Source organism: Seriola dumerili, unplaced genomic scaffold (assembly GCF_002260705.1).
Source record: "Seriola dumerili isolate Sdu_G_001 unplaced genomic scaffold, Sdu_1.0 BDQW01000002.1, whole genome shotgun sequence".
Classification (NCBI taxonomy): Eukaryota; Metazoa; Chordata; class Actinopteri; order Carangiformes; family Carangidae; genus Seriola; species Seriola dumerili.
The window spans coordinates 8,306,621-8,331,064 of record NW_019174257.1 but is presented as its reverse complement, the minus strand read 5'-3'; the positions used below and the strand labels follow the sequence as shown (position 1 = coordinate 8,331,064).

General features: G+C 40.4%; 1 protein-coding gene across 1 annotated transcript in view; it reads left to right on the top strand.

The window, feature by feature from the left end:
• Positions 1–24,444, top strand: part of hmcn1 (hemicentin 1) — an 81,147-nt gene that overhangs the window by 4,733 nt on the left and 51,970 nt on the right. Inside the window, exons 2-10 of the mRNA XM_022747447.1 lie at positions 12,780–12,850; positions 14,566–14,724; positions 14,813–14,935; positions 16,154–16,325; positions 17,161–17,267; positions 21,210–21,330; positions 21,480–21,743; positions 21,844–21,988; positions 22,807–22,928. Of these exons, the coding sequence (XP_022603168.1) occupies positions 12,780–12,850; positions 14,566–14,724; positions 14,813–14,935; positions 16,154–16,325; positions 17,161–17,267; positions 21,210–21,330; positions 21,480–21,743; positions 21,844–21,988; positions 22,807–22,928 (1,284 nt within the window). The remainder of the gene's footprint in view (positions 1–12,779; positions 12,851–14,565; positions 14,725–14,812; positions 14,936–16,153; positions 16,326–17,160; positions 17,268–21,209; positions 21,331–21,479; positions 21,744–21,843; positions 21,989–22,806; positions 22,929–24,444) is intronic.

The following is a 24,444-nucleotide window of genomic DNA, read 5'->3' as shown; positions in this document are numbered from 1 at the left end:
GCTCCTATCTCCCCTGCGTGATCAAAGAAGCTCATCTCACAGCTTCCTTTGTTGGTTTTCAGTGCCCTTTTCTACCATCCCATTTTCCCTTTGTTTCCTTCTATCTAGAGCAGCAGTTTTTTTTTTTTTTTTTGTCTGAACTGCCCCGCCCGTGTGAGATTACAAGGAGCCTGCGTTTAGCTGGACAGAGTCAATAATGATGCTATTAGGCAGGAATGCCAAAAGAGAGAGGTGGAGGTTGTGGAGAATTAGAGGAAGAGAGCAGAGTGTGGCAGACTGCATTGTGTGTCCGTGTTTTTCATGTTCTAATAGACCTACCCTGGAATATTAAAATGGCCTTTAATTTTTAGGGTTGTGCACGCACCTTCTGAACTTCCCCAGGTGTTCTTAGCGCATTAGTTTCAACTCCATGTAGCTTTGTGTAATCAGCGGTCAGGGGTTATCCACCTTTCATCTCGGAAGGCAGCACATACCGGAGGGCTGCTACAGGAACAATTTAAATGTTGCCCATTCCCTGTGTACACATTTATATTCGACAGCTTTACAGATTCCAAGACTAATTATGGATAAAGGATGTTGTTGGTGTTTAAGAAAAGGCACAGGTAGTTGAACTTTTGGTACAATGATTGACATGGATCCATTTGGAATGAATGCCCCATTCAAGAGGCATCAAAGGTTTCTGTTACTTTGGACTCTCAACCATGTTTGGTTGAGAGTTCCCTCAAAGCCTTGGATTTGTTTTCTAACCTCTTATCCTGAGGTCCTGAGGGTTCATGTACCCTGGTTGTGACCTTCAGGGTTCTTTGACCTCACTGTCTGGGCTTTCACCAATATCCTCTTGACCTTTAGTGGCTGGTGTTTTGTTTGTGTTGCAGCATCTTTACCTATGTCTTACCCACTGGACAGACTACTGTAGTGAAAGATGGCACAATTCACATCTGAGGCATAACGAGAAAGGAACAAAAGACAAGGAAGATGCCAATTTTAGCAGTAAACCTCTCCAAACTGAGGAAGATAATAAATGGACAGGTTTATTGGAGTCCCAGTGCCTTGGACATGTTAATTTCTAAATGGATATAATTGAAATATTTAGTAGTAAACCTCCATCCACTGTATGGAGCTGGTTGTTGAATGAAACAGAAATCCAAAAGCAGCATGACAATTAAATGATTTGCTAATGCAACGATTTCAGACAGAAGGTCTACCTGTCAATTTCTGTCTATGATTTGCTGACTTAAAATCAATAATGATTTGCTTAAAAATGTGACAAGTTGAACCTGAGCTGTGTTTTTTAAAGGCAGTTCACCTCACAGAGGAATCTGACTGCTATCATCGGTGTATTTTTTCAGCTTGCGTTGTGTGTCACAAATGCATGTTTTGCTGCGTGTCTAAGATGTGTTTTTCCTGTTCAGGGGCAGACATGTTTACCTGACCTATCCCTAACTCTTACCATGTGTCCACAGCATAAGCAGCCAGTCACTCCAAGTCCATTTACTTTGGAGAGCTGAGCACCCGAGGCAAGTCAGGTGATTTTGATAACAGCTGCCACTGGCCACCTTTTGTTGGTGGGGAGCAGCTTTTAAATGCTGTTCTTGCTTTTTGTTGTGTCCAGTTCTGTAATAGTGTTGTGACTACAGACCTAACACATCCAGAAATTTAATATAAACTTATGAATAACACATTGACCCATTTTTATGCCTCTACAACAAAAGCCTGGGCTCCAAATCACTCTCTCAAACTCATTGCCCTAGAATCCAAGTGGAGAGTTTCCAGCTGTTCACTGCCAGCTATACCAGCTGCAGACATACCTACACTATGTTGTATATTAGTATTTGCCAGTCAGCATTTTTTGTGCTTTATTACTCATAATAATAAGCAGCAACCTCAGCTCTTTTACTGTTGCCCCTTCAACAAGGGCTTTCCTCAAACCAGTGTTTTTATAGTCAATTTAGACTCTACAGATTGATGTCTAGACATTATTATTAAGGAAACATTTTTCTGAAAGGATTTTTTAGCACAGATTCATTCAGTCATTGTTTTACATCATACTTTTGGTGTCTGGAGGACTCATTAGGAGCGAATTAGATTTATGTCTACATACATCTGGTGCCAAAGTTGAACATTCCCATGGTTTGGTATGGCATGATCTCATGTTGGCTATGTCTTCCAAGGCTTTTTTTTTTTTTTTTTTGCCTTTTACTGTGTAAGCTGTTCATGTACACTTTAGTTGAAACATGTGTGTGTTTAGAGTCACGTTTAGCCTTGAGTCATTGAAACCTCTTCCTATCGAAGCAGATGGAGGATACGATTTTTGAGTTCTTCCGTGTTCACCAAAGCAGATCTTTATTTGAGTCGGATGATCCTTTAACATATACAGGGGTGTTTGTGCAGGAGGACGGCTGGATAGATGGGGCTTAGCCTCTCTTGTTTGTGTGGCCATACTGCATTTTTTTTTTGTTTGATACAGATTTGAAGACTTGATCATGCATTATTCAATATCTTTGCATTAATAATAGATCAAATAACCGTGTGTAATATGAAAGAATCACTCATTGTGAAACACCAACAAAAAAGAATTATTATCCCCTGACTCTGTAGTTACTGTCAGTATTACAGAGCTTTTTGGCATCTTTCAACTCTTTCTTTTGGTTTTCCTGCCCGCAGTGTTATGCTTTGGTTCACTCTCTCTGCTCTCATCAACTTTTTTTTCCAGCCCTTGCGCTTTGATAATCACACTGTACACTACCTTCCTAGCACTAAATGATAGATAAAACAAGGTTAGCAACTAGCTGGAGAACATAGTAAAGCATTTAGCTGCCAAAGAGCCAGATACTTCCCTCAGCAGTAAGTGGAGACCAAAACAGATGTTAAAAAAAAAAAAGAACGAATATTTGATTTGATTTGTCATTTGGCCAGAGACACGTCTCCAAATTAATACTAATGTTGTTCCATATCTGCTGGATATGTAAATAGCACATTGTTTAGCACATTTACCACAACAACTTTATAAGGTGATAATATGTCTGTGTTGTGATTGACAGCTTGTTATGCTGCCTCCATGTGCCCAAAAGCTTTTCAATTATTGCTGCCGTGATTAAAATACTTCTACCTGCTCAGCTTTAATTTACAGAAAAGAGCTTTCCAAGCAGGACTTTGCATCCTTGTAAAATGTTAATGATCTTATTATTGCAGGACCACAGGTTTGCATAAGTAAGCAGGATGTACTCTGACGCCTGCGTTGTTTACAAAAATAGACAAGCTCATGGGTCACAGTGGAAGAAGACCTTTTTTTGGTGCAGTTGAACAGTTTTAACATTTCTTTTGTTCTGTCAGAAAGATAGATTATTCAACGTTGACTGTTCGGCTGGTTGGTAGTGAGCCAAGTGTCAAGATGCGTTCTGTAGATATGCAAGAAACATTGTACCTGTGTGCCATTTGTTGTGCTGTGCTTCTCATTTTTCCCTCTCCCCACATCCCTGCCTCTTGACCCCTCCGCCCCCAGAGAAACCTGGTGTGTAGTGCTGAAACATTTCCTGAACAACTAGTGACATGTTCATATGTTTATACCAGAAGAAAGAGAAAGATGAGATAGAAGCAGGGCATAGATGTTGACATGCAACAACAACCATGTAAGGATTTAACTGACATGAAGGCTTGTATGGTTTTTAACTGTGGCAAATGTGTCTGAACCAGACAAGTGTTGAGGGAAACTGAATTACTGGCTGCAAGGCTGAGGGCCAGTGTCCTCTGCCCCCTGCCTCTGGGGGGTATGTGTTGGGGGAAGTCGTGTATCATGAAGACCACCTTAGAACGGTATTGCCCAACATTTGCTATGATGATAATAATAAACTTTATTTGTATAGCACCTTTCATACAAGAAATGTAGCACATGGTGCTTTACAACAAAGAAATGACCAAGTGCTTCACATGAAAAGAAAAGACATAAAATGAATATAAAAAAAATGTTAAAAGCATTCATCTAAAATGAAAAATATTAAAAACATTAATGTAAAATGAGAAAAAAATAATGAATAAAATAATAAATCATTAAATAAGCAGACATTTAGAAAAAGTGCTGAGCAGTGCATTAATGTGGTGCAAAGTTTTAGAGCTAGTTCAAGGCTAAAGTGAAGAAATAAGTTTTGAGCTTTCTTTTAAAAATACTTAGTGAGCTGGCCTTTCTGATATCTATAAGTAGTGTTTTCCATAGCTATGGCATAGCACACGTTTTATGTTCCGAAAACTCTTGGACACTCTAAAGCACTTGAACATTACAAAATAATGAACACATTTTGAACTGTGTTCATTCAGTTCAGTGTGAAACCTAAACTTATTTTGATGAACCTGTTATCCTGTGTCAAACCGATGACAAACTCAAGCTCATGGTCAACTGTCTGTAGACCTCAAAAGGCTAAAATAATCTACTTTCCCATATACATAACCAATTTTAACTTGAATTTCTCATGTTCACAACATACCTGAGCAGATCTGAGTGAGCTCCTGTGTGCTGTGGCACACTGGAGCTTGAAGTTGAAAATCCCTGCCTCAGACATCTGAGTGTGCATCTGTGTGTGGTCGACAGTGCCGATCTGCTGCATCTGAGGTTTCTCCGTCTGCTTCAGCACGCACAATTAGAATTTCCTCAGTAAAACAAAAGAGGCATACTGAACCGAAAACACCACCCAGTCACTTTTGAGCAGTCTGGGATTACACCATCAGTCATAAAATACGTGGTCATGAACTATGCAGTCTTGCGGTTGTAATATTGAGGTTGTTGTCATTTATTTTCAAACCCTCTACTTAACTTGACTAAATTAATGCAATTTCTGCAATTAAAAGGCCACATTTAATTCAAAAGTAAAAATTTTTTTGAGTGAATCATATGATCAGGCCTATCCAAGTCTCAGGGTTTGGGCCTTTATTTCTACAATGGAGACCATATGTAGAAACTTCAATGACAGCAGACCGCAGTATGTTTGCTGCCTGTGCCAGTTTTTGCCCTTTCAGTGAGAGGCATTTAGAGTCTTAACAGAGACAATACTACCTGGTGCCTCTCTAAGCCACAGCTTTGTCTTTTCATCCTCTTCTCTATCCCTCCCTTCCACCCTTCACATGTTGTCAAGGCAGTGAAATACGTATTTGTCTTACCACTTTGCTGTTATGCATTACAGGTAAAGAGGATGCGGCACAGCACAACCTATCAGGGGTCGGGTCAGTTTTGTAAGCAGTTTGGTTTTGTAAGATGTTGTTATGCAAAGGTGTCAGCAGGAGTTATGACCATGATATGTTTGCTTTTGTGTTTTACGTTTCCCACAGGTGAAGTTGATGAAGGGGTTAAGGAAGCTTGACCTAGAAACCCCACTATCAATCAATATTCATAGGGTGCTGAGCAGAGAAATGACAACACAGCTCTGAAAAATATTCATCATAAAACAGAGCAGAACTCATCTGAAGTATATGGACATCATGTTCATCCTCAGACACATTCTTTTGATCCCCAACCCAACATGGATTGTGCATTTTGCTTTTATACGTCTGGGTCAATGTGACTTGCGAGAGTTCTTCTTTGAAATAACTTGCATAAGGCACCAAAATGGCGGTTGCTAAAAAGTCCGGACTGTGCGGGATAATCTTAATACAAACCAGATTTAGGTTGTTTGTTTCTAGATAGAAAGTCACTAAGCCAGTTTTTTTTCTACAGCCCAAAATCACAAATTTGCATCAAAGCTTTACAGTCTGCCCAGCATATGACACTCTATACCCAAGACATCTACTTTGAATTCATACTCTGTATACATTTATGTTTTCTTTTATAGATAGCACCTGGACAGATAATGCATACATTTCATGTCCCAACATCTCAGCTTCTCTCTCGTTACATGCAGATAAAATGTATATGTGATGGAGATTGAACATCGTCTTCATGAATGCAGTGGAGTAGACAGTGATAGTTACTGTTCTTGCCAGATAGGACTCCGTCTTGTTTTGAGTAATAAATCATCCACTTACTTTCGCCCTCTTCCTCCTTTCATATTGTCTGCATTTTTCTCCTGTGGCTCGAATTCAGACAGAAAATCCAACCCAACCACACAGAGAGATTACATTCAACTCTCTCTTTTTATGTTTTCCTTTGTGGAAGTGTGCAAGTCCGCACATCACACTTGGTCATATAGAGATTGTGGTGGAAACTAGACTAAAGGTTTTGGATCCTAGCATGTGACTGTGTTTATGTAGGTCATTAAGATAAGACATCTTTGAGTTCACTGTGATCGTTGCCTCTGACCACGCCGTTCTCCGTACCAGATGTAAATGGAGCTTCGAAAAGCACGCGGTTACAAGTTGAAATCACCATTCAGTTCCATATCATTACTGCCTGTTTATGACTATTAGTGTAGTTTATGATAGCACATAGTGATAATAGCACATAGATGGCCTGTGTTGACAGATAGTCTGCATCTTTCTTAAATCTTTGGTCAACCAAAACAGTTATTCCCTGAGTTGAGTTACAGCTGTCCAGGACCATGTCTCAGAGGTTTGCATTCAACATCATTATACTTTTACTTGAAAAACTGACTGAAACCACTGACTCGTTTGTTTGTTTTTACGTAATCACTTTACTGCTGCTTCTTCTTTACTGGCAATAGCATAGTGACAGGAAAGACAGGAGACAAAGAAAACGTGGCTTCATTTATCTATTTTCATTTATCATTTACATCTGCAGCAGCATTTCTTCTTCATACTTCCAACACACCCTCAGACTAATGTGAACAAGTATACAGGCTACACATTTAAACATATACATACACAGGCAGGAGACTTTCATTTGCTGCAAAGTCGTCTTGATTCTTTGAAATCAAGGATGATTGGCATGAAGGGTCACGCCACAGAACCGCACATCCTCGTAAATGACAGTCATGAATTTACACACACACTTACTTAATTAAGACTTCCACTCGGGTCTTATCTTCTTCTGTGTTCTGTCTCTGGCACCAGTTACCAGTCAGATAGATGACTGGTGGAGGGTTCAGAGCTGTCATCTGTCTCTGGAACATGCTCCCCATCAGGCCGTTCATCTGGGAGGAATTACATGGCTGTGTGTGGTGCATGCATCAGTTGGGCCTCACTATATGTGTGTGCTTGTAGGGCTCTGTGTGATCATGAGTTTAATTAATAGAGATCAGTGGTTTTGCGGCCCATCTTCCTGAGACGCATCCAGTTGCATCAAGTGAAGTGAAACGAGAGGCAGGGCCGCAGCTAGCAGATTTTAAACTGCCCGGTGGTCTTTTTCTCTTTCCGCTGGTGGTTTTGGTGAGAAGTTTCCATCACAAGTTCAATTTGTGGTGGTTTGAAATCAAGCTTGTTGTCAGCTCTGTTGCTCCAGGCTAAACCTCAGTCATTAGATGGCAAGGTGAAGTCAGGCAGGGTGAAAGATGCAGGGGGAAAGGGTGAGGAAGAAAAGCAGGGGAGGAGATGTAGAGGGAGAGGTACTGTAATAAGAGACAGAAAGAAAATATATTGAAGAAACCCAGGGGCAAAATAGGAAGACTTCAAAGCAGATGGAGTCTGGATTGTTGGGAATTTAGCAAACAGCAGGTCTGACAGGGAGTCGAAATGCTGTATTTGAACCATTCCCTATCCATGCTAGAAGTAGTAATTGTTCCTTAAAAGACTTTCTCAGTCTTCTCAGACCTTATTCTTGCTTAAGGGGGAAATGAATGGAGCAAAATAAATAAGGTGTAAAAAACATGTCGGAATTTGATGCTATGATAAAAATCTTGTAAAATAACATGCTGCTTTGACTTTTGGGGCTTTGTTTGTTAAAAGAACATAAGTCTGCTTCAGTGCTGGTGCTTATTTCACTTCCACAGTGAGGACATGGTTATGTCACTGACACCAGAAATAACAAGACTTTATTTGAAATAAATGGAGATTATTATCCCATCAGCAGGCCTAACCGCTTCCTCTCCACTACGCTGTCCCGTTTTAAACAGGCAACACATATGAACTTGGTAAAAAGCAGGAATCAATCTTTCACAAGTGTGTAATTTCCTGTTTGGGGAAAATCTTTTAGGATGATTTCACCCCTTGTGTCTGAGCACAGAGGGCCAATTTGAGTAAATTTAATTTGGGAATCGGATCAAAGAGGGAAGTAAAAAAACTAAATAAAGATCTAAAAAGTTAACAATGAAGAATTAAGTAAATAAAGGTAATAGTTAAATGGGAATAAAACAAAGGGCAGTTAGCAATTGACAAAGGAAGAGTGTTAACAATTAAATACTGCACATTGTTTTTGTATGTAGTTTTGTTGCTTATTCCCAGGGGAGACAACATACAGTAAGTGTGTACTTTATTATGAGTGATAGCTGCTCATACCAAGATCATTACAGAGCACTACCTTGTTGACCTTTCACCTACAGTGTATTTGCTTGTGTTTGTGTGTGCATTTATATGTCAGGAGTGTAAATGCACATGGGTGTGTTGCCTCACGTGTACTGTGTGTCTGCAGACAAGTTTGCTCCTTTGTACGCAGCATAGTCCTGGACACTTTCCTCACAGAGGTTCACTAATTGCACTGTGTGCTGTTTCACATGTGTTTTCTCAGTGGGGCTGATTAAGTGAATTATGCCCCATAGCTGATGGTCAGGATGACAGCCGCTCTCATTCTGGCAGATTGAACCCTGAGTCAGCAGAATGACAGAAAGCAGTGTGTGTTTACGGCCTCTGTTGCCATTAAGTGCTGTAACAGCTTCATGTTGTGTAACCTGTTTTTTTCAATTTTTTCAATTTTTTCATTTTTTTTTTGAATGGAGAAAACCACAGAACCTCCTTTCCCTGACCATTATTTCAGTAAATAACTCTATAACTCTATACTAGTAACATACAATGGCTCATTGAATCAGTAACTAAAAATAAATGAAAAATAAAAATCTTTAACCATAAATGAACTGTAAATACTGTTGCTACTTGTACTGGTGAACAAGTTTCAGTTTAGGGGTTGCTGTTTGCTGTTGGTCTATATATTCACAGCACTGGTTTTCTGGAGCTCTGTGATCAGGCTTTTATAAACCAGAGTAATAGTGAGTTAGGAACATCCAGGTCTTTGCCTTCAGGAATGAAAAAATGAAAACGCGTTGTGGATGGTAAATGTGACTGTTGCCACTGCTAACTCAGCCCACTGTGGCAGAAGGTCTTGGAGGAATCAAGCACAGTGCATATAAAGAGCATAACTTTCCCAAACTGCCACATTATATCATGGCCTTAACTTGTCAGTAATACAGAGTACAACAATGACAGTGGCCCTGTCAGTTTTCTGTATGTAGCAGGTTGTGTGACTCTTCTGTATTGCTGCCAAAAACTCCAAATTTATTTGGTTGGAAGACACTAACGGCTGTGACCTTTCAACATATTGGCCTTGGAATTCCTCGCTGCTGATGTTGTAAGGAAAGAGAAACTCACTCCACGGTGAATGCATGAGTGACTCCCTGCAAATTACTTAAAGCCTGAATGTCAGTGGAGGTGAAACTGAGTTTGCCATTGGACAGTTGCCCAGTTTGTTCCATCCCATTAGACTTTCTGTGAGTGTTTAAGCTTGCACGTGATTTGCAGATGCATGCTTTTACAGACGGCAATAGACATGAATGCTGTAAGAATATCAAGGTGGAGACTGAAGTCATTTGTTTTCATTGTTTACTCCTGATCCACTTGGGTCAACAGCTCACACTGCTAACACATGAGATGAGATTTTTGACTTATTTGTTTTGGTCATTTTCTCTCTTTTGTTGTTTCTTTCATCGGGCTTCAGAACATTCCTTCACTCTGAGTTCATGCTCTTGGCCTTGTCATGCCACTTAGGTGTTTCTTGTCATCACTGAGAAGCTATTTCCAATGTGGCAGCCAGAAGACTGCGTTAAGATTTCCCTTATATAGCTACTCACATGATGTGGGTCAGCATCCCAAGTCCTCACACATGTTTATAACTATGGCAATTTATAACATAATGGTAAATTAGAAGAACATTTTGTTCTTAAAAATGAGTGTGTTGTACAAAATATTTGTTCATATCTTTCTCACAAAAGGCACTACTTTTGTTTAAGACATTTGTGACCCTCCAGACCTTTTGGGGAAATGCATTTCAGGCAGCCAAGGAGTAATGATTTCCCTGTTCTTAACCAGCCCCCCCCCCCCCCCCCCCCAAAAAAAAAAAAGCTTTTGAGTAGACATTTGGCACAAAGAATCTCTCGGGCATGAATGTGTATAAGTATCTGACTGGTGTGATGGTACTGAAACAGTTCAGACTTTTAAATGTGAATAAACACATTCAAAAAAGAAAAGAAATCATGGACAGCAGTGATATCCTAATATGTCAAAGTCAGAGATCATTACACAGGTAAAGTTTGAAGAGTTTGATTTATTTCATCTCGTAATGTTGAGAGGTCATGAGTATTAGCTATGGTTTTCCACGGTGCTGATGCAAAGAGGGTGGCTGTGGTTAGGCACTATAGCCAAAATAGTATAAAGAATACTTACAACAGCCATGGGAACTTCTCCCATAAGGAAAGACATGTCAGCTTTTCCATCTCTGAAAAGTTTGGCTCCAGATCCATGTTCCGTTCAGAGCGGCCAGACACATTTCCATGTTAGTTTTGAAAAGCGTTTCTGATCGCCACAAATGTTCCTACACTCCACCTTGAGGATTTACAAGGATGCCAAAATCTGGGTCATTTGGAAAAAGACTTTATCCTTTTGTATGTTATTATAGAAATTGAAAGCGCTCGTGGAGTGCTTTTCAAATAGAATTGTAAGGTAATGCTGGTTGCAAAGAAAAGGAAAGACAATGCTTATGATTCCTCATTGCAAAGGGAATTAGATTATGTCAAACTCAACAACCTTAAATGTTTAACTCAACAGAAATTACACAAGACCGAAGAACAGAAAGTTCTCCACAATAAGAGTTTTAAGGAGTCTCAAAACTCCACTAAACATCAAAATTTCTCATTTGGGCTCTGACCTTTAGACCAAATTTGAAGACTGTTGTAAAACAGTTCAAACTGTATCCTTTTCCAAAAGTCAGGGATCCTTTGTAATTGCCCTCTCTTCAACAAGGGAACCCTTGTTTTCCAATTTGCTTGCATGTGCAGAACTGCTGTGCGTGTGTATGTGTGTGTGCGCGCACACGCGTGCGTGCATGTGTGTGTATGCACGCGTGGGCTTACTTGTGTGTGCTTTTTGCAGCCCCTCATCAGGCTCATTCCACAGCACAGCTGCAGTGGCTGAAGTCACAGTTTGACTCAAGAAGGGGCTTAGCAGCTCATTAACGGATAGAACAAAGTAAGCTGAGAAACAGCAGTGACTACTAGCACTGGCAGAGGTACAGAGCACAGGCCATGTTGTCACTATGTGGTGGGGGTGCTAAACTTCACTTGGGCTTAATTGTGAGCGGACATCGACACGAGAACAGCACAATAACTGAAATGAAAAGTCTTTGTTCTGCAACCACAGAGGCTGCAGAGGTTTGTCTGCATACACAACTAGAGCTGTACCAAGTGGTTGAAATCAATCGACAGAAAATCAGTCAGCTGCTGTTTTGAAAATCCTCATTCTAGTCATTGTAGTAATTTTACAAACATAAATGTCAAACATTCCCTGATTCCATCCTTTCAAATGTGAGTGTGAGGTTACAAGCATGTTTCACAATTTTCTGACAATTTACAGACAAAACACTGTGTAAAAGAGAATAATTTGCAGATGAATAGATAATGAAAGCAAATGTCAGTTGCAGCCCTATATAAAACATATACTGCTGTGCTTTCTGTACATCCTGGAAGAGGGATCCATCCTTTGTTTCTGCCTTTGTTTCCCCACCCATGGATTATATTGGGCATTCTCCTTTATTCCACGGTCTAAAAATAAAGGAGTGAATTCAGGCAATATAAATATCCCCAACTTGGCATGATAAAGCCAGGTGAAGGTGTGTCATACTTGATATTTACTGTATATTTCCGTTTCTTCTGTTTGTTTACAAAGATCACAGTTGCACCACAAATGGTAGAATGAGTAACTCTGGTGGAATGGTAACAAGTCTCAGTGAAGATCTGTCCAACCACTGAGCGAAGCACGACTGCTTTTGATTAGAGACGGGATCATTCACACGGTCTCTTCTAAACCAACATTGATGTATCATCTGTATTTCAGTCACTGCAGTTTTTCCTAACCTTTAACTGTTGTCTCTGTCTTTCTAGTCAGCATGAGCTTCATCAGTTGAGTTTCAGCCATTATAATGAATCTTTTCATGAAGTAGACGGTAACAGTTTTGGTTCATCAGTGACAGAGGGGATTGGAAGTGTTTCCAGAGCTCAGTTTGTTTATCAGTGCAAAGCAGCGTAAATGATGGTTGAAAAGAAAAGGGAAGAACAGACCTTCAAATCAACATCATCATTATATCTGATCTGTCTTCATGTGAAGACTATAACTCCAATCTTCCTTGTCATTCCTTTTATGTTTTTCCTTCATCACTTGTCTGTCTGTATGTATCTCTTTCACATTTCTTTATCCTTTCCTTTCTCCGTTAGATAAATATATCTCCTTTCCTGAAATTCTCCTCCGCAGTTCATATTGTGACATTTTAATCTGGACATCCGTAAGCATTTGCCAAAACTAATATTTGGCTCAACAGAAGAATTTAAGGAAACAAAAAAAATGCTTTCAGTTATTCATCAGATGCAGAGTTGAGCCTGTGGCCAGATTAATCACACAGCATCTTTCTGTCTTTTTTTCTGCAGAGATTGGACCAGTAACAATCACAACAGACCCAAAGAAGTTCCAGTATGAGCTGAGGGAGCTGTACGTTCAGGTGGGTTCAGAGATCACATTCATCAAACCAAGGAAACAGCAGCAGAAGCCTGGATGCAAAGGGTCATATGTCCTTGATAAAAGCAGCAGACTATGGTCATGCCAGACGTCTGGGTAGGAATGTTTGTGAACTGATTAAGACATTTTATCAGTTCAGTCTACAATGGATGATGAAAGAAACAAACAATTAGATTTCCTGCTTTATGTTGATTTTCACCCTTTCGCATGTTGAAGTCAATAAAGAAAAAAAAATCTTCATCTTCATCTCATGTTTATTTTCCATCCTGCACCATTACAAACAAATGTATAAACAAAGACATGCTGTGGCTAGACAGCTAAACAGAGAGCTGCCAAGTTTGAATTTTTGTGTAATCACTCAGACAGAGAAAGAAAGTTGTGCAGGAACCTTCTTATGAGCCACTGGAGCAAAGCACAAAAACTGCAAATCCAGTACTCTTCAAGTCTAAGGATGACAGAGACAAAGAGACAAGTCGCATTCAGAAATCTGTCCTTTGAAGAAAGACTTTGGCAAGTGTCTGTGCATCCTTGGCATGTTCTGCTGTTAATCTGGTGTGTGTGTGTTTGTGTGTGTGTTGCGTGTAGCGTGGAAGAGATCCAGTTCCCTCTCACTTGCTGGTTCATTCCTGAGTCTGTTTTTCCTCCCCTCACCTCTTCACCTGTACAACCCCTGAAGAGGCTTTGGCCAGTGTACATGGAAAATACTCTTCGGAATTGACATTTTTCTTGACATTGAAATTTTTCTGTCATGAGCGCAGTTGTGTTTAAGGGAGGAAATGTTAGGCAACACTTCATATTTTTAAGCCACAAGAACAAAAGTGCACTGGGGGGGGGGGGGGGTATCAGGCTTAGTGTTGGGGGCAATAGGTGAATGGGGGAGTTGGTTTTTGGCCAGAGGGGAGATGTTGGGGTTCAGGGGAGATAGAGGAGTCCTGTCTCTTCCTCTTCCGCCCCCCTGGCTTAAAATAATGGGTCACTCCATTCCAGATGTTGCTCTTGGGGGTTATGCATCAAAGATAGCTATTGAACCCCTCAGACAGACAGATATGTGCCTATTGGAATGCTGTAGAAGACATTTCCTTTTGACCCCAGCAGTCAGACTGAGAGAATAGTCGATGAGAAAGAGAAAGACATTTGCGCACACCACCACACACTGTTTCTTTTAGATCCAGTGTTTATTGCCCTTGTCAGTATGGTCGGAACAGGAATATATTTTCACCCCTTTGTGTATTTTTAAGATCATCAGATGTTAACATTCCCCTGGGTTCAAGATTTCAGTCGCCTCACAGGTTTTGTCCTCTAGGCATAATGTTAGTGCTGCGGTCATGTGTGCTGATTGGAAAAGCCCAGAATCAAGAAGTTCTAGGTCTGCTCTGTGTTGCATTTTATTCACATGTCATTTTATTGGAAAACTAAAATTGGAAGGGAATTTTAAACAAACTGTTTCAGAGGCTGCAAGCTGGAGAATCATTATGAATCGGCCTAGATTTGTGCTCTATTAAATTCCCTCTCGTTGTAATTTATCTATGTGCTCAGTGGGCACTGCATTGTTAAATGTGTATTACGTAATTCTTCAGACTGTAAACCATCAGTAACATATTTGCTGGATAAATCATAATAATGTTTGAATGGCCCACACACTCTTCCGCAGACATGTGTAAGGCAACCATTTGCTGATGATACCCCTCTCTTTCTCAGGGTGGTGGGGACTGTCCGGAGATGAGCATCGGTGCTATTAAGATTGCTTTGGAGATCTCCTTGCCGGGGTCCTACATTTACGTCTTCACAGATGCCCGTTCCAAAGATTACAGACTGACCCATGAAGTCCTGCAGCTCATTCAGCAGAAACAATCACAGGTTTAAAGAAATTTTTACCTTAACAAAGTTTATTTACAGGTTTAACGGTAAAGGGATCACACTTTTATATGTGTGCGTATGTGTATAGGTGGTGTTTGTGCTGACAGGGGACTGTGATGATAGGACTCACATCGGCTACAAGGCTTACGAGGAGATCGCCTCCACCAGCTCTGGGCAGGTTTTCCATCTAGACAAGAAACAGGTCAATGAGGTAAGAGCATCACTGAACAGAAATTTGCAGCAGCGCTTCTGTTCTCTGCTTCTCTTCATGTACAAATTCTCATTTCAGAGTCAGAAGAAAAGCACTCTGGTTTCAAAAGACACAATGTGGTCGCAGTATTCAGATCAGTTGAACTTAGCCTGGATTTTACTTCTAAGCTGTCAATTTAGTTTAACAGTAGAAGGTTTAACAGCCTCTCTCGTGTCTTTTGCTGTGCCCATGTTCAAGTCTGGACTCCAGATCAAATGTGCAGGAAACATTTAATTGATTGATGCATACCATAGCTCTTTTTAGCCTTTCCAAGAAATGTAAATCAACAGTCTCGGACTGGGCGATGAGTCAAAGCTTGAAGTTTGAATAGTGTTGCTGTTTTATTGCTATAAGGTAAGATTTTTGCATGGGAAGGAAGGAATCTAGATTTTAATCAGTTTTCTATGTGAGAATCCTCTGCTCTTTCTCCCTCTTTTAAGTAGATTCCCATTTCTCTAATCTGTTATTCACACATCTCCCTGCCTCGCTTTTTCTTTCTTTCTTTCTTTCTTTCTTTGTTCATCAGTTTTGTGAAAAATATATTTGCGGGATTACAAACCTTAACACTTCTTATACAGTCTGTGTCACCATGACAGAAAGCAAGATTGTGCATTAGAAATGTAGTTTTGTAACTAGTTTTGAGAAACAATATCTTGACCATGGTCTGGTTTGTTTTGAGTGTTTATGCTACAGAATGAGATTTAACTTGACAATGATATATTGCTGTAAGAAAATGCTTGTGGCTTGAAGGAACAGATGGATAAAAATTCATGATAAATCAAGAAATAGTACTTTTTCCATAGCATGTCTGTACTTTTGAGTCAAATCTTTTCTTTTTCTCCCTGCACCCAAATTTAACCAATGACTTTTTTAGATGAATGTACTTTATCATATTACTCACACGTCACTAATGGCTGCTCCTTCTTATATATTGGATAGGATCTGGGTCTGGGTCTGGGTCTGGGTCTCACACAGTAGCGGTGGGATTCTCCCTAGGGACAGGGAGGAAATAGAGGGGCAGAACACAGGGGGAATGTCAGAAACTTCCTGATGAAAGCTTGGCACATGTTGAGGGGATGACCTTGTATGCAGCTGAGGAGGTAAATGTGTGCATTGGTGTGTGTGTACATTAGAAATGATGTGTGATTCCTGCATTCTTTACATATCCCGGTGCTGTAGGTCCTTAAATGGGTGGAGGAGGCTGTGCAGTCGTCCAAGGTCCACCTGCTGTCCACTGATCACTTCAGTGGGGTCAGCAACACTTGGCAGATGCCCTTTGACCCCAGCCTCAAGGAAGTCACTGTGGCCCTCAGCGGTCCAGCACCTGTCATTGAGATAAGAAACCCAGAGGGTAGGTTAAGTGTTACCAAATATCTACACAATTCTAAATTGGAATCCAAAAATGTATATATTTTTTAATTTAGATGTTTATTAGCATATATACGCAGACGAGGGACAAGAGGAAATAAATAAATGGGTAGAAAACATAGCAAATGCAGATGATTCCAGGCAGGGCAAAAGGAGTCACTGATTAGTTTGATGAGTATTAAAATTACTTGAATATGGTTTTTTTCACACATGAAAGGAAAAATTACCAACTCATTTTTACAGTCTTGTGTTGTTTGTACAGATAATGGTACAAACATTGATAATGTTGCATCAAAATATTTCCAGCGCAGTTCCAGTGTTTTTAAAAGCATTAAAATTAAAAGCTTCTGACTATCTTAACACCAAGTGCAAACCCTTTTGGTGTCAGTCTCATAGACTGTATAAATGAAAAAGCAGAATCCTTTTCTAGACTGTTTTGGGTTTGGGATGGATAATCATACAGGAAGATTTTGAAGAAGAGGAGGAAATAGTGAAGGAATAGTTTAGGAAATTAAGCTGTAGATGCTGGAGTATGGTACACAGAACAAGTAAAGTTCAAGTGAGTACAACAAAGAACCAGATTGATTCCAGCATCATCTGGGGTCCACACATTCAACACATGTTGTTTCAAACACATACAGTATGCTGGTTAATGCTAAATTCATATCCTGCATCTTTATATTTTTACAACTTTGACAGCTTATGCCAATATTTTATATGTAACTTGCAGCCATGCATCAAACAAAACTAAACATTAATTGGCATCAGAGCTGCAGAAAAGGTGAATGATTGTCTCCGTGTTTGTGTCTGGCCTCCAGGTAAGATTGTTGGGAAGAGTGACGGCTTGACTGAGCTCCTGCACATTCCCAACTCTGCCAAAGTTGTCAACATCAAGGACCCACAGCCTGGGATGTGGTCTATCAAGGTAAACAATGTATTCTTTACCTGGAAATGTGTGTGAAATTACAGGCTCCTTCTAACAATTCCCAGAATGGAGCTGTCTTACTGACTTAGTGCAAAAAGTTCAGTATTATAACTTTGGAATGAGGTCAGAACTCACACCCCTGGAGAGAGCTGTGCCCTTGAAGACGGTTCCTAAGTTGAATTACTGCAGTAATATATCAGCATGTTCAGATACAGTGGTATGTAATCAATTTAACATGTATGCTGTCGAAGTAATGCAAAAAAGGTCACACATTTGACTGCCCACACTGTCAATTCCAGATGTTGGGAAACAACAAGCATTTTTACCTGAGTGATTTGTTGAAGGGGCCTCGGTGGCCCCTGTATTCTCTGTAGACCCCTGCTGGGACTCTTTCCCTCATCTCTGCATAGCTGTGTTATGTGTTAGCACCCGATTGATTTATGGGAGAGCAGATTGGATGAAAAACTGTGTCATCTCTGTATATCCTCTTCAAGGAAAGCACAGTTGTGAGCAGATGAGGATCCATGTATGCTGAGTGTTTTGCATTTACTGTATGTTGACTGTTTCATATTATTTGCTCTGGCACCTCTGCATTAACATCATATGCTCTTTTACATGTTGCATTTGGTTTTCATCATGTAAATCTTTGTAAATCTATGCAACTTCTCAGCATACAGCTATAGTGACTCTTTGTTGCTGTGCTTCTTCTTTTCATTCTGCCTTTTCATTCCTTTCTAATCCCCATTCAGTAGGCACTAATTACATTATTGGACATTTTGGGGTTCATTCATTCCTTCATTGGCTGCAATATATGTGAGCATTTACATGTAGATGTAGAAGTCCAAATGAGTTGTTGATTTCTTGTAACATATATCTGACCAGTAATATATGTTTGTTTTTACACTGAGGTTGATTTACTGTATCAGATATAACACGGCCTCCTCACCTGTGTCTGCACTTAACCCACAGGTTAATCTCATGCTGGGCTCTGCTACATAACACCGACATAAGGAGCCTTTTCAGAAAAACTGGCCAAAACAGTAGAAACACTGGCCTCACCGTTTCATACACACTGCGTGTGTGCTGCATTACCGCTGGCAGACCTTTTTCAGTTTTTCATTGATTGTTTGCACAGGACTATTTTTGGCTGCATAACACTGTTTACTCTATCTGAGGTACTTTTTAAATTAAACTTTGAGATAAAACAGTGCTCTCAGGTGAATAGTTCTGCATCACTGAGTGATCACTTTTGTTAAATATCTGCTAAAACACCATATCAGCAAGTTTTGACTGAGGTCTGTGCTTCCAGACTTCAGCCAATATGGTGACCTGTTCTACAGAGCTCGTAGAAGTGATGAGGGATATTAAACAGACATAAAGAGAGACATTGCATCCTCCTGTCTTATTTCTGTCCTGTGTTTGCCTCTTTCTGTGTTCCCTCTCAGTCTGTCTTCTTTAATCTCTTTCTGTCACTAACTGTATCTTCTATCCTCATGCATCTTCCTCCCAACACATTTACTCCTCAAATTCTCTCCCTCACAGAAGCACAGCAGGATTTGCTGTTCTCTCTCTCTGGTCCCAATACGTCTTGTTTTTCCCATTTCTCCTCTTGGACGCTGCCTTTTCCAATCTCAGTCCCCCACAACACTCTATCTGGCTTTCAGACTAAAAATATCTCCTCCTCATTTGTAGCTGTGTTTCCCAGGACATCCAAAGAAATGTGGATAAATACTTTAGGGGGAGTTTGCTGTTCTGCCATGCTGGTTTTCAGTAACACTAATGGCCCGTGACACCCTTGTGTATGACCCAGGCCATAGATTGTGTGTGAAAAGGAATCTAATCCTTTTTAATCTGCCTTTAATTGGATATTGTGGTGGTGGAGAAGGTGGGTTCACCCCACTATCACCCCCTGCTTCTTCACTTTTGCCCAGACTTCTTGCTACTTTACCCTCACTGTGTGCTAATTTCATACTATGTTCTATGAATATGAAGTATGTTTGAATGGACGGAGGTGTCTGTCACCAACACACTCAAAAAACTTGTGATCACATTTTGCACATCGGCATTCGATTTGCACGTTGACAGTCTTTATGTGTTGTGAGAATGTTAAAGTATGTTCTCAAAACATAGTTAGAATAACTGTATTTGTGTAATTCGTGTGTGTGTGTGTGTGTGTGTGTGTGTGTGTGTGTGTGTGTTTAAATATGTGCGTTGCTGAGAGTCATCCAGGTTAGATTTGTTTGTGCTGCAGTGACCTCAGCATTGATGAGCGCATTTAAGCTTCACTCTGAATTTTATAGCCCATGATGACAGTTTAGGAAGGTTGTAATTTGAAAAGCATGAAACCAGCTCAAAGGAAGACCAGCAGGGGCGATCTGTTCCTATTCTCTGCGTCTGCTTTTTCTCTGTTTAAGTTTCTCTCTGTCTTACTCTCGGACACACACATCTTGCTCTCTTTACATATATATGTAAATATACATTCTGCCATCATTAATTGATTTCATTAATCAGAACACAATCAAATTAATGAATCATGTAATTTAAATGATGTGGAGAAGAAGCAGGACAGTCGTTTTAAGGGACCCAGTGCAACAGGGATTTTAATGACCTTTCTTCTTCTCCTCACCCACCTCACCTCAAGTATCTACGACCAAGTCCAGTTTCCCTCGTTTCAACTTTTACTGGATAACAATTACCTGGATGACTGAGAATCTTCACAGATCACCCCGCATATGACTTTATTTACTCCTTTGATGGTGATTTAAACTATTTTATAAATGTCTGTATGAGTTAGGGTGTAACTAAGACCAGGGCAGGTCACTGTCTGGGTGGGTGTGAAACTTGGAAATGAGTGGCTTTAATGACAGGGCCTGTCCTTTTTTTTTTTGGTAAGATCGTGACCTTTAAAGGACCTCTCCCCTAATTATGGCCTCATTTACAACTAACTAAAGACCCGGGATCATTCTATGGTGGCCATTAGGGCAGGTTTGATGGCTACAACATGTATTGTGTTTAATGATGGCAGGCATTAGCATTTAAGGTTGTCCTGGATCCCCTTTGTCCCGGTGTTACCTCATTGTTTGAACAATTTCACGACTAGCTTAACTATTGTTATCCGTCTGCCTGAATCCATTTCACTGTCCTGGTTGCTAGCGAATTGAAGTTTTTGTCAGGTAGAACCTAGTCATGTTAAAATACAGCAAATCCACACATTTTCTGTCATTTCATGCAATTGCAAATGATAGTTTATGTTTGCGTGCCTCATTATGCATTGTGAGTCAATGTCTGTGACACCTCCAAAGTGTTTAACCTAAGGTGAGGAGTTTCCACCTCTCGCTAACCTATACTTCACTGTAATTACTCTGTCTCTATTTGTGCAAAGCTTCAAAAGAACTCTGCACGACGAAGACCACATGAGCCATTAGCTGCTCTCTGATTATCTCTGTTTGTTTAATTAAAGTATGAATACCAGACTGAATGGGTCATCTCTGAATTGTGGATGTTTTATAAGCTTAGGTGTAAGATACTTGACAGTCTTACAAAAAGTGGCTTGTCTATACATGTGGGGATAGTTGGGGCACAAAAGGCTGTTACGCAACAATCTCAGTGCTGTGTCTGTCATTTAAAGCACTCAGAGCTGCCTTAGATGCAACAACTCTTATTTCGTTCGTTTGAACTTTGTTCTGAGTGCTATAAAACTTACCCCCAAGATTCAAGTCAGGGTTGAAATGAATTTGAACCAAAAATTGAATCCTTTTTATTCAACAACATGAAATAATTTGACTTATCTCCCACAGCATATTAAAACAAAACCTGATAAAGAAGGTAAAACTAGAAGAATGGATGTACAGTACTAACTAGTAGTTTTGAGTCACATTAACAGACATGAGACATGAGTCTTGGATGTAAATATTGATATAAATCTCCCCTTTTTTCATGCAGACCTCTAGTGGAGGAAGACACTCTGTCCGTATCTCAGGTCTCAGCACCATCGACTTCCGAGCCGGGTTTTCCAGAAAGGCCACCCTGGACTTCAAAAAGACCTCCAGTCGGCCGGTTCAAGGTCAGTGAGGTCAACCTTTCCAAATTGTAAAAGAGGAAGGACACTGCAGCTGTTGTATGTTTTCCCTCTCACCTGTTGTCTTCACTTATATCTTGTAGCTTTGGAGCAGCGAAGAATACAGTATATTGTATTTCATGTCAACTTTCCAGGTATTCCCACACACATCCTGCTTAACACCACTGGACTTTCCCCTCCTGCTCGGGCTGACAGGCTAGAGCTCCTGTCGATCATGGGTGAAGTGATTAAAACTTTACCGATCCGTTACTACCCTGAACGCCAGCCATACAGCCTCTGGAACATCACAGAGTTTATTCCACCCAATGAGGCCTTCTTCCTGCGGGTGACAGGATACGACCGGGATGGTTTCCTGTTCCAAAGAGTCTCTAGCGTTTCTTTCTCCAGTATTATACCTGGTCAGTGATGCAAGTTTTGACCCATATTTAGATGAAGATGTGAACGATCTCTTAATTAAAGTGATTCATTTTGTTGGCTTTTTTCCTTCATCTCTTTTAGATGCCCCTAAGGTACTGATGCCAGCCACAACTCCTGGTTACTACCTCCAGAGAGGGGCTGTGAAGTGCCAGGTAGAGAGCCTGATCCCTTTCACTCTGCGCTTCAGCAGGGATGGAAGTCAACTTGGGGTGGACCAACTCTTCAGGTGAGCAGGGCTGCAGAAGAGCTGAAGCGTCAAGTCCCAAAAGTCATGGCTGAAAGGCATGCTGTTGAGTGCATGTTCCTGCAACACTTAGCATTTGTCAGTATATGCCAATTCCATACGATGTATTTTCATCAAAATGTCAGTTATGCTACCTGTTTATAGTCAGGAGAGCAATACATTTTTATGACCGTACCTGAACCGTGACATGGGGTACGTCTGTTAAAATCCTAGCCACCTTGTAAGCATTTTAGATTATTTTAGCAACATTTGACCAGTCAGAACTGTGTTCAGCAACTTCCTGGGTTGCCCTTCTACTGCCTTACCAGGTTTTGGAAGAAAATTCTGCACACAGTCATGTTCAAACTGTAAATGAGCTCCACAGATGCACTATGTCGTCGCACTGGGTCGATGGTTCACCCCCTTCTCTTTCAGCCAAGAGACAAGTTTGATGATATTACAATCAGTCATTACATGCTGAGAAACCATGTCAATTACCCCTTCACCAGTGACTAATGGTTTTACATTCCATGTAAATCCGTTTATAAATTTTGAGAGATACTATATCTCTCCAGCAGGCAGAAAGATAAACATAATGGATCAAAGCCATGGCCTCCTTCCAACTGTATTGGAGGAGGTTAAACTGACATACTGTGTTTCCATCTCGACACTGTGAGACTAAATCCGATTGGATTTTCACCAGATCAAGGGATGAGTTAGTAGCAGATTGAATGGATTCAACATTATTCTCAAAAATAGTGAAGATAAATGTATTGAGCGCTCATCTCTCTCCAATTCTCCTGTGACTCTTTTGATTCCAGCGAGTCTGACAGTGCATCGTGGGAAATAGCCCAGGTTTCTATGAAGGACGAGGGCTACTATGAGTGTATTGCTATCAACAGTGCTGGGACAGGAAGAGCTCGTACCTTCCTGGATGTATCAGGTATGTAGACATCCCAAGACTGTCGTAGTACGAAACCCGCATATTTAGGTATTTATTTGATTATTTGTACTGCAGTAATTCCATTAAGTTCATAGTTACAAGCAGAGACAGCAGTCAAAGTTGCTCAATAAACAAAAACAAAGACATTTGGTAACCATGTCAAAATTATCTAAAGTAAAAGGAATTTGCAGAATATCAGACATGACGTATTAAGACACTATTACAACATGTCAGAATGCTGCGCTACATAGACAGCAGTGTTGACTTTGTCAGTGGACTGTACGCCTTTAGTTTATATTAATTAACAGTCCATGCTAAGCTACCCTCGATCACTACATGTAATGAGCAAGGACTGTCATTGTACTGGAAGTATAATTGGTATGTGATGGATCTACTTGCAGAGCAGTGAGTAATTTAAAGTATCATTGTCTTTAATGTCTTCTATCAATTTTAGAAAATAACACATAAAAGACAACATGCATATAAAGACACAAAGTACCTTGGGTGAAATGGTGCTGCAAGATGAAGTTTATGTCATGCTCATGACATTTATATACACACACACACACACACACACACACACACACACACACACACACACACACACACACACACACACCCACACACACACACACACACACAAAAGCACAAAAGCACACTTACACACTTGCTTATGGACATCGAATTAGACTCCAAGTGGCAGTCAGTGTGGGTTTTACTGGGTCAAGGTCTCTTGCTGTGAATCCCATGCAGAGAACCTGCATGATGGCAGAATTAATAGAACTTTCTGGAAAGTCTGACCCCATCTTACAGCATGATGTTGTAATCCATGCCTCACAGCGATCATGTCATGGGATTTATGGTATGGTTTCTGTGCCCGATTTGTGAAGCAATGAACCATAGATATGGTGTAAGATGAGAATACTTTTAAAGCTGTAAATGAGCTCCAGGCTGTGCACAGAGACAAAACAGAATAGTGATAGTTTAGGTGGGTATACTGTGACTCAGGTGCACAGTTTCAGTGCAACAGCAGAGCGTAACCACAAATACTCACTGACCACCACAATAATAAATGCACAACAATTTATGACCACAAATTCATAATCTAGGTAATAAATAGTTGAATGATGATTTTGTGATCTTCATGATGTCAAAGATTTAAGCACAGACATATGGGATTATATGATGATTTATATCTTTAGTCTCACCACTGGGCAAAACAAAAATGTAATTTTTCTTTTTCCAAAATCCTCTCTAGTGCATTTATTTTTTCAATCAGAACCCTTTCCATTATGAGACACCAGAACTGACACCACATGAGTCCAAATGCAGTCGGTAAAAGTCTCAGTGTCCAAACCCTGCTTTCCAAAATACTTCCTGCCTTGTGGAATTCACTGGAGCTCCATCAACATGATGAATGCCAAGCGGAGGGGAAGAAGGAGGAGTGTGGAGAAAAAGAGAGTGGGAGGTAGTTGAAAGACACTTGGTGAAACTAAAGAAAGGCATGGACCTGTGT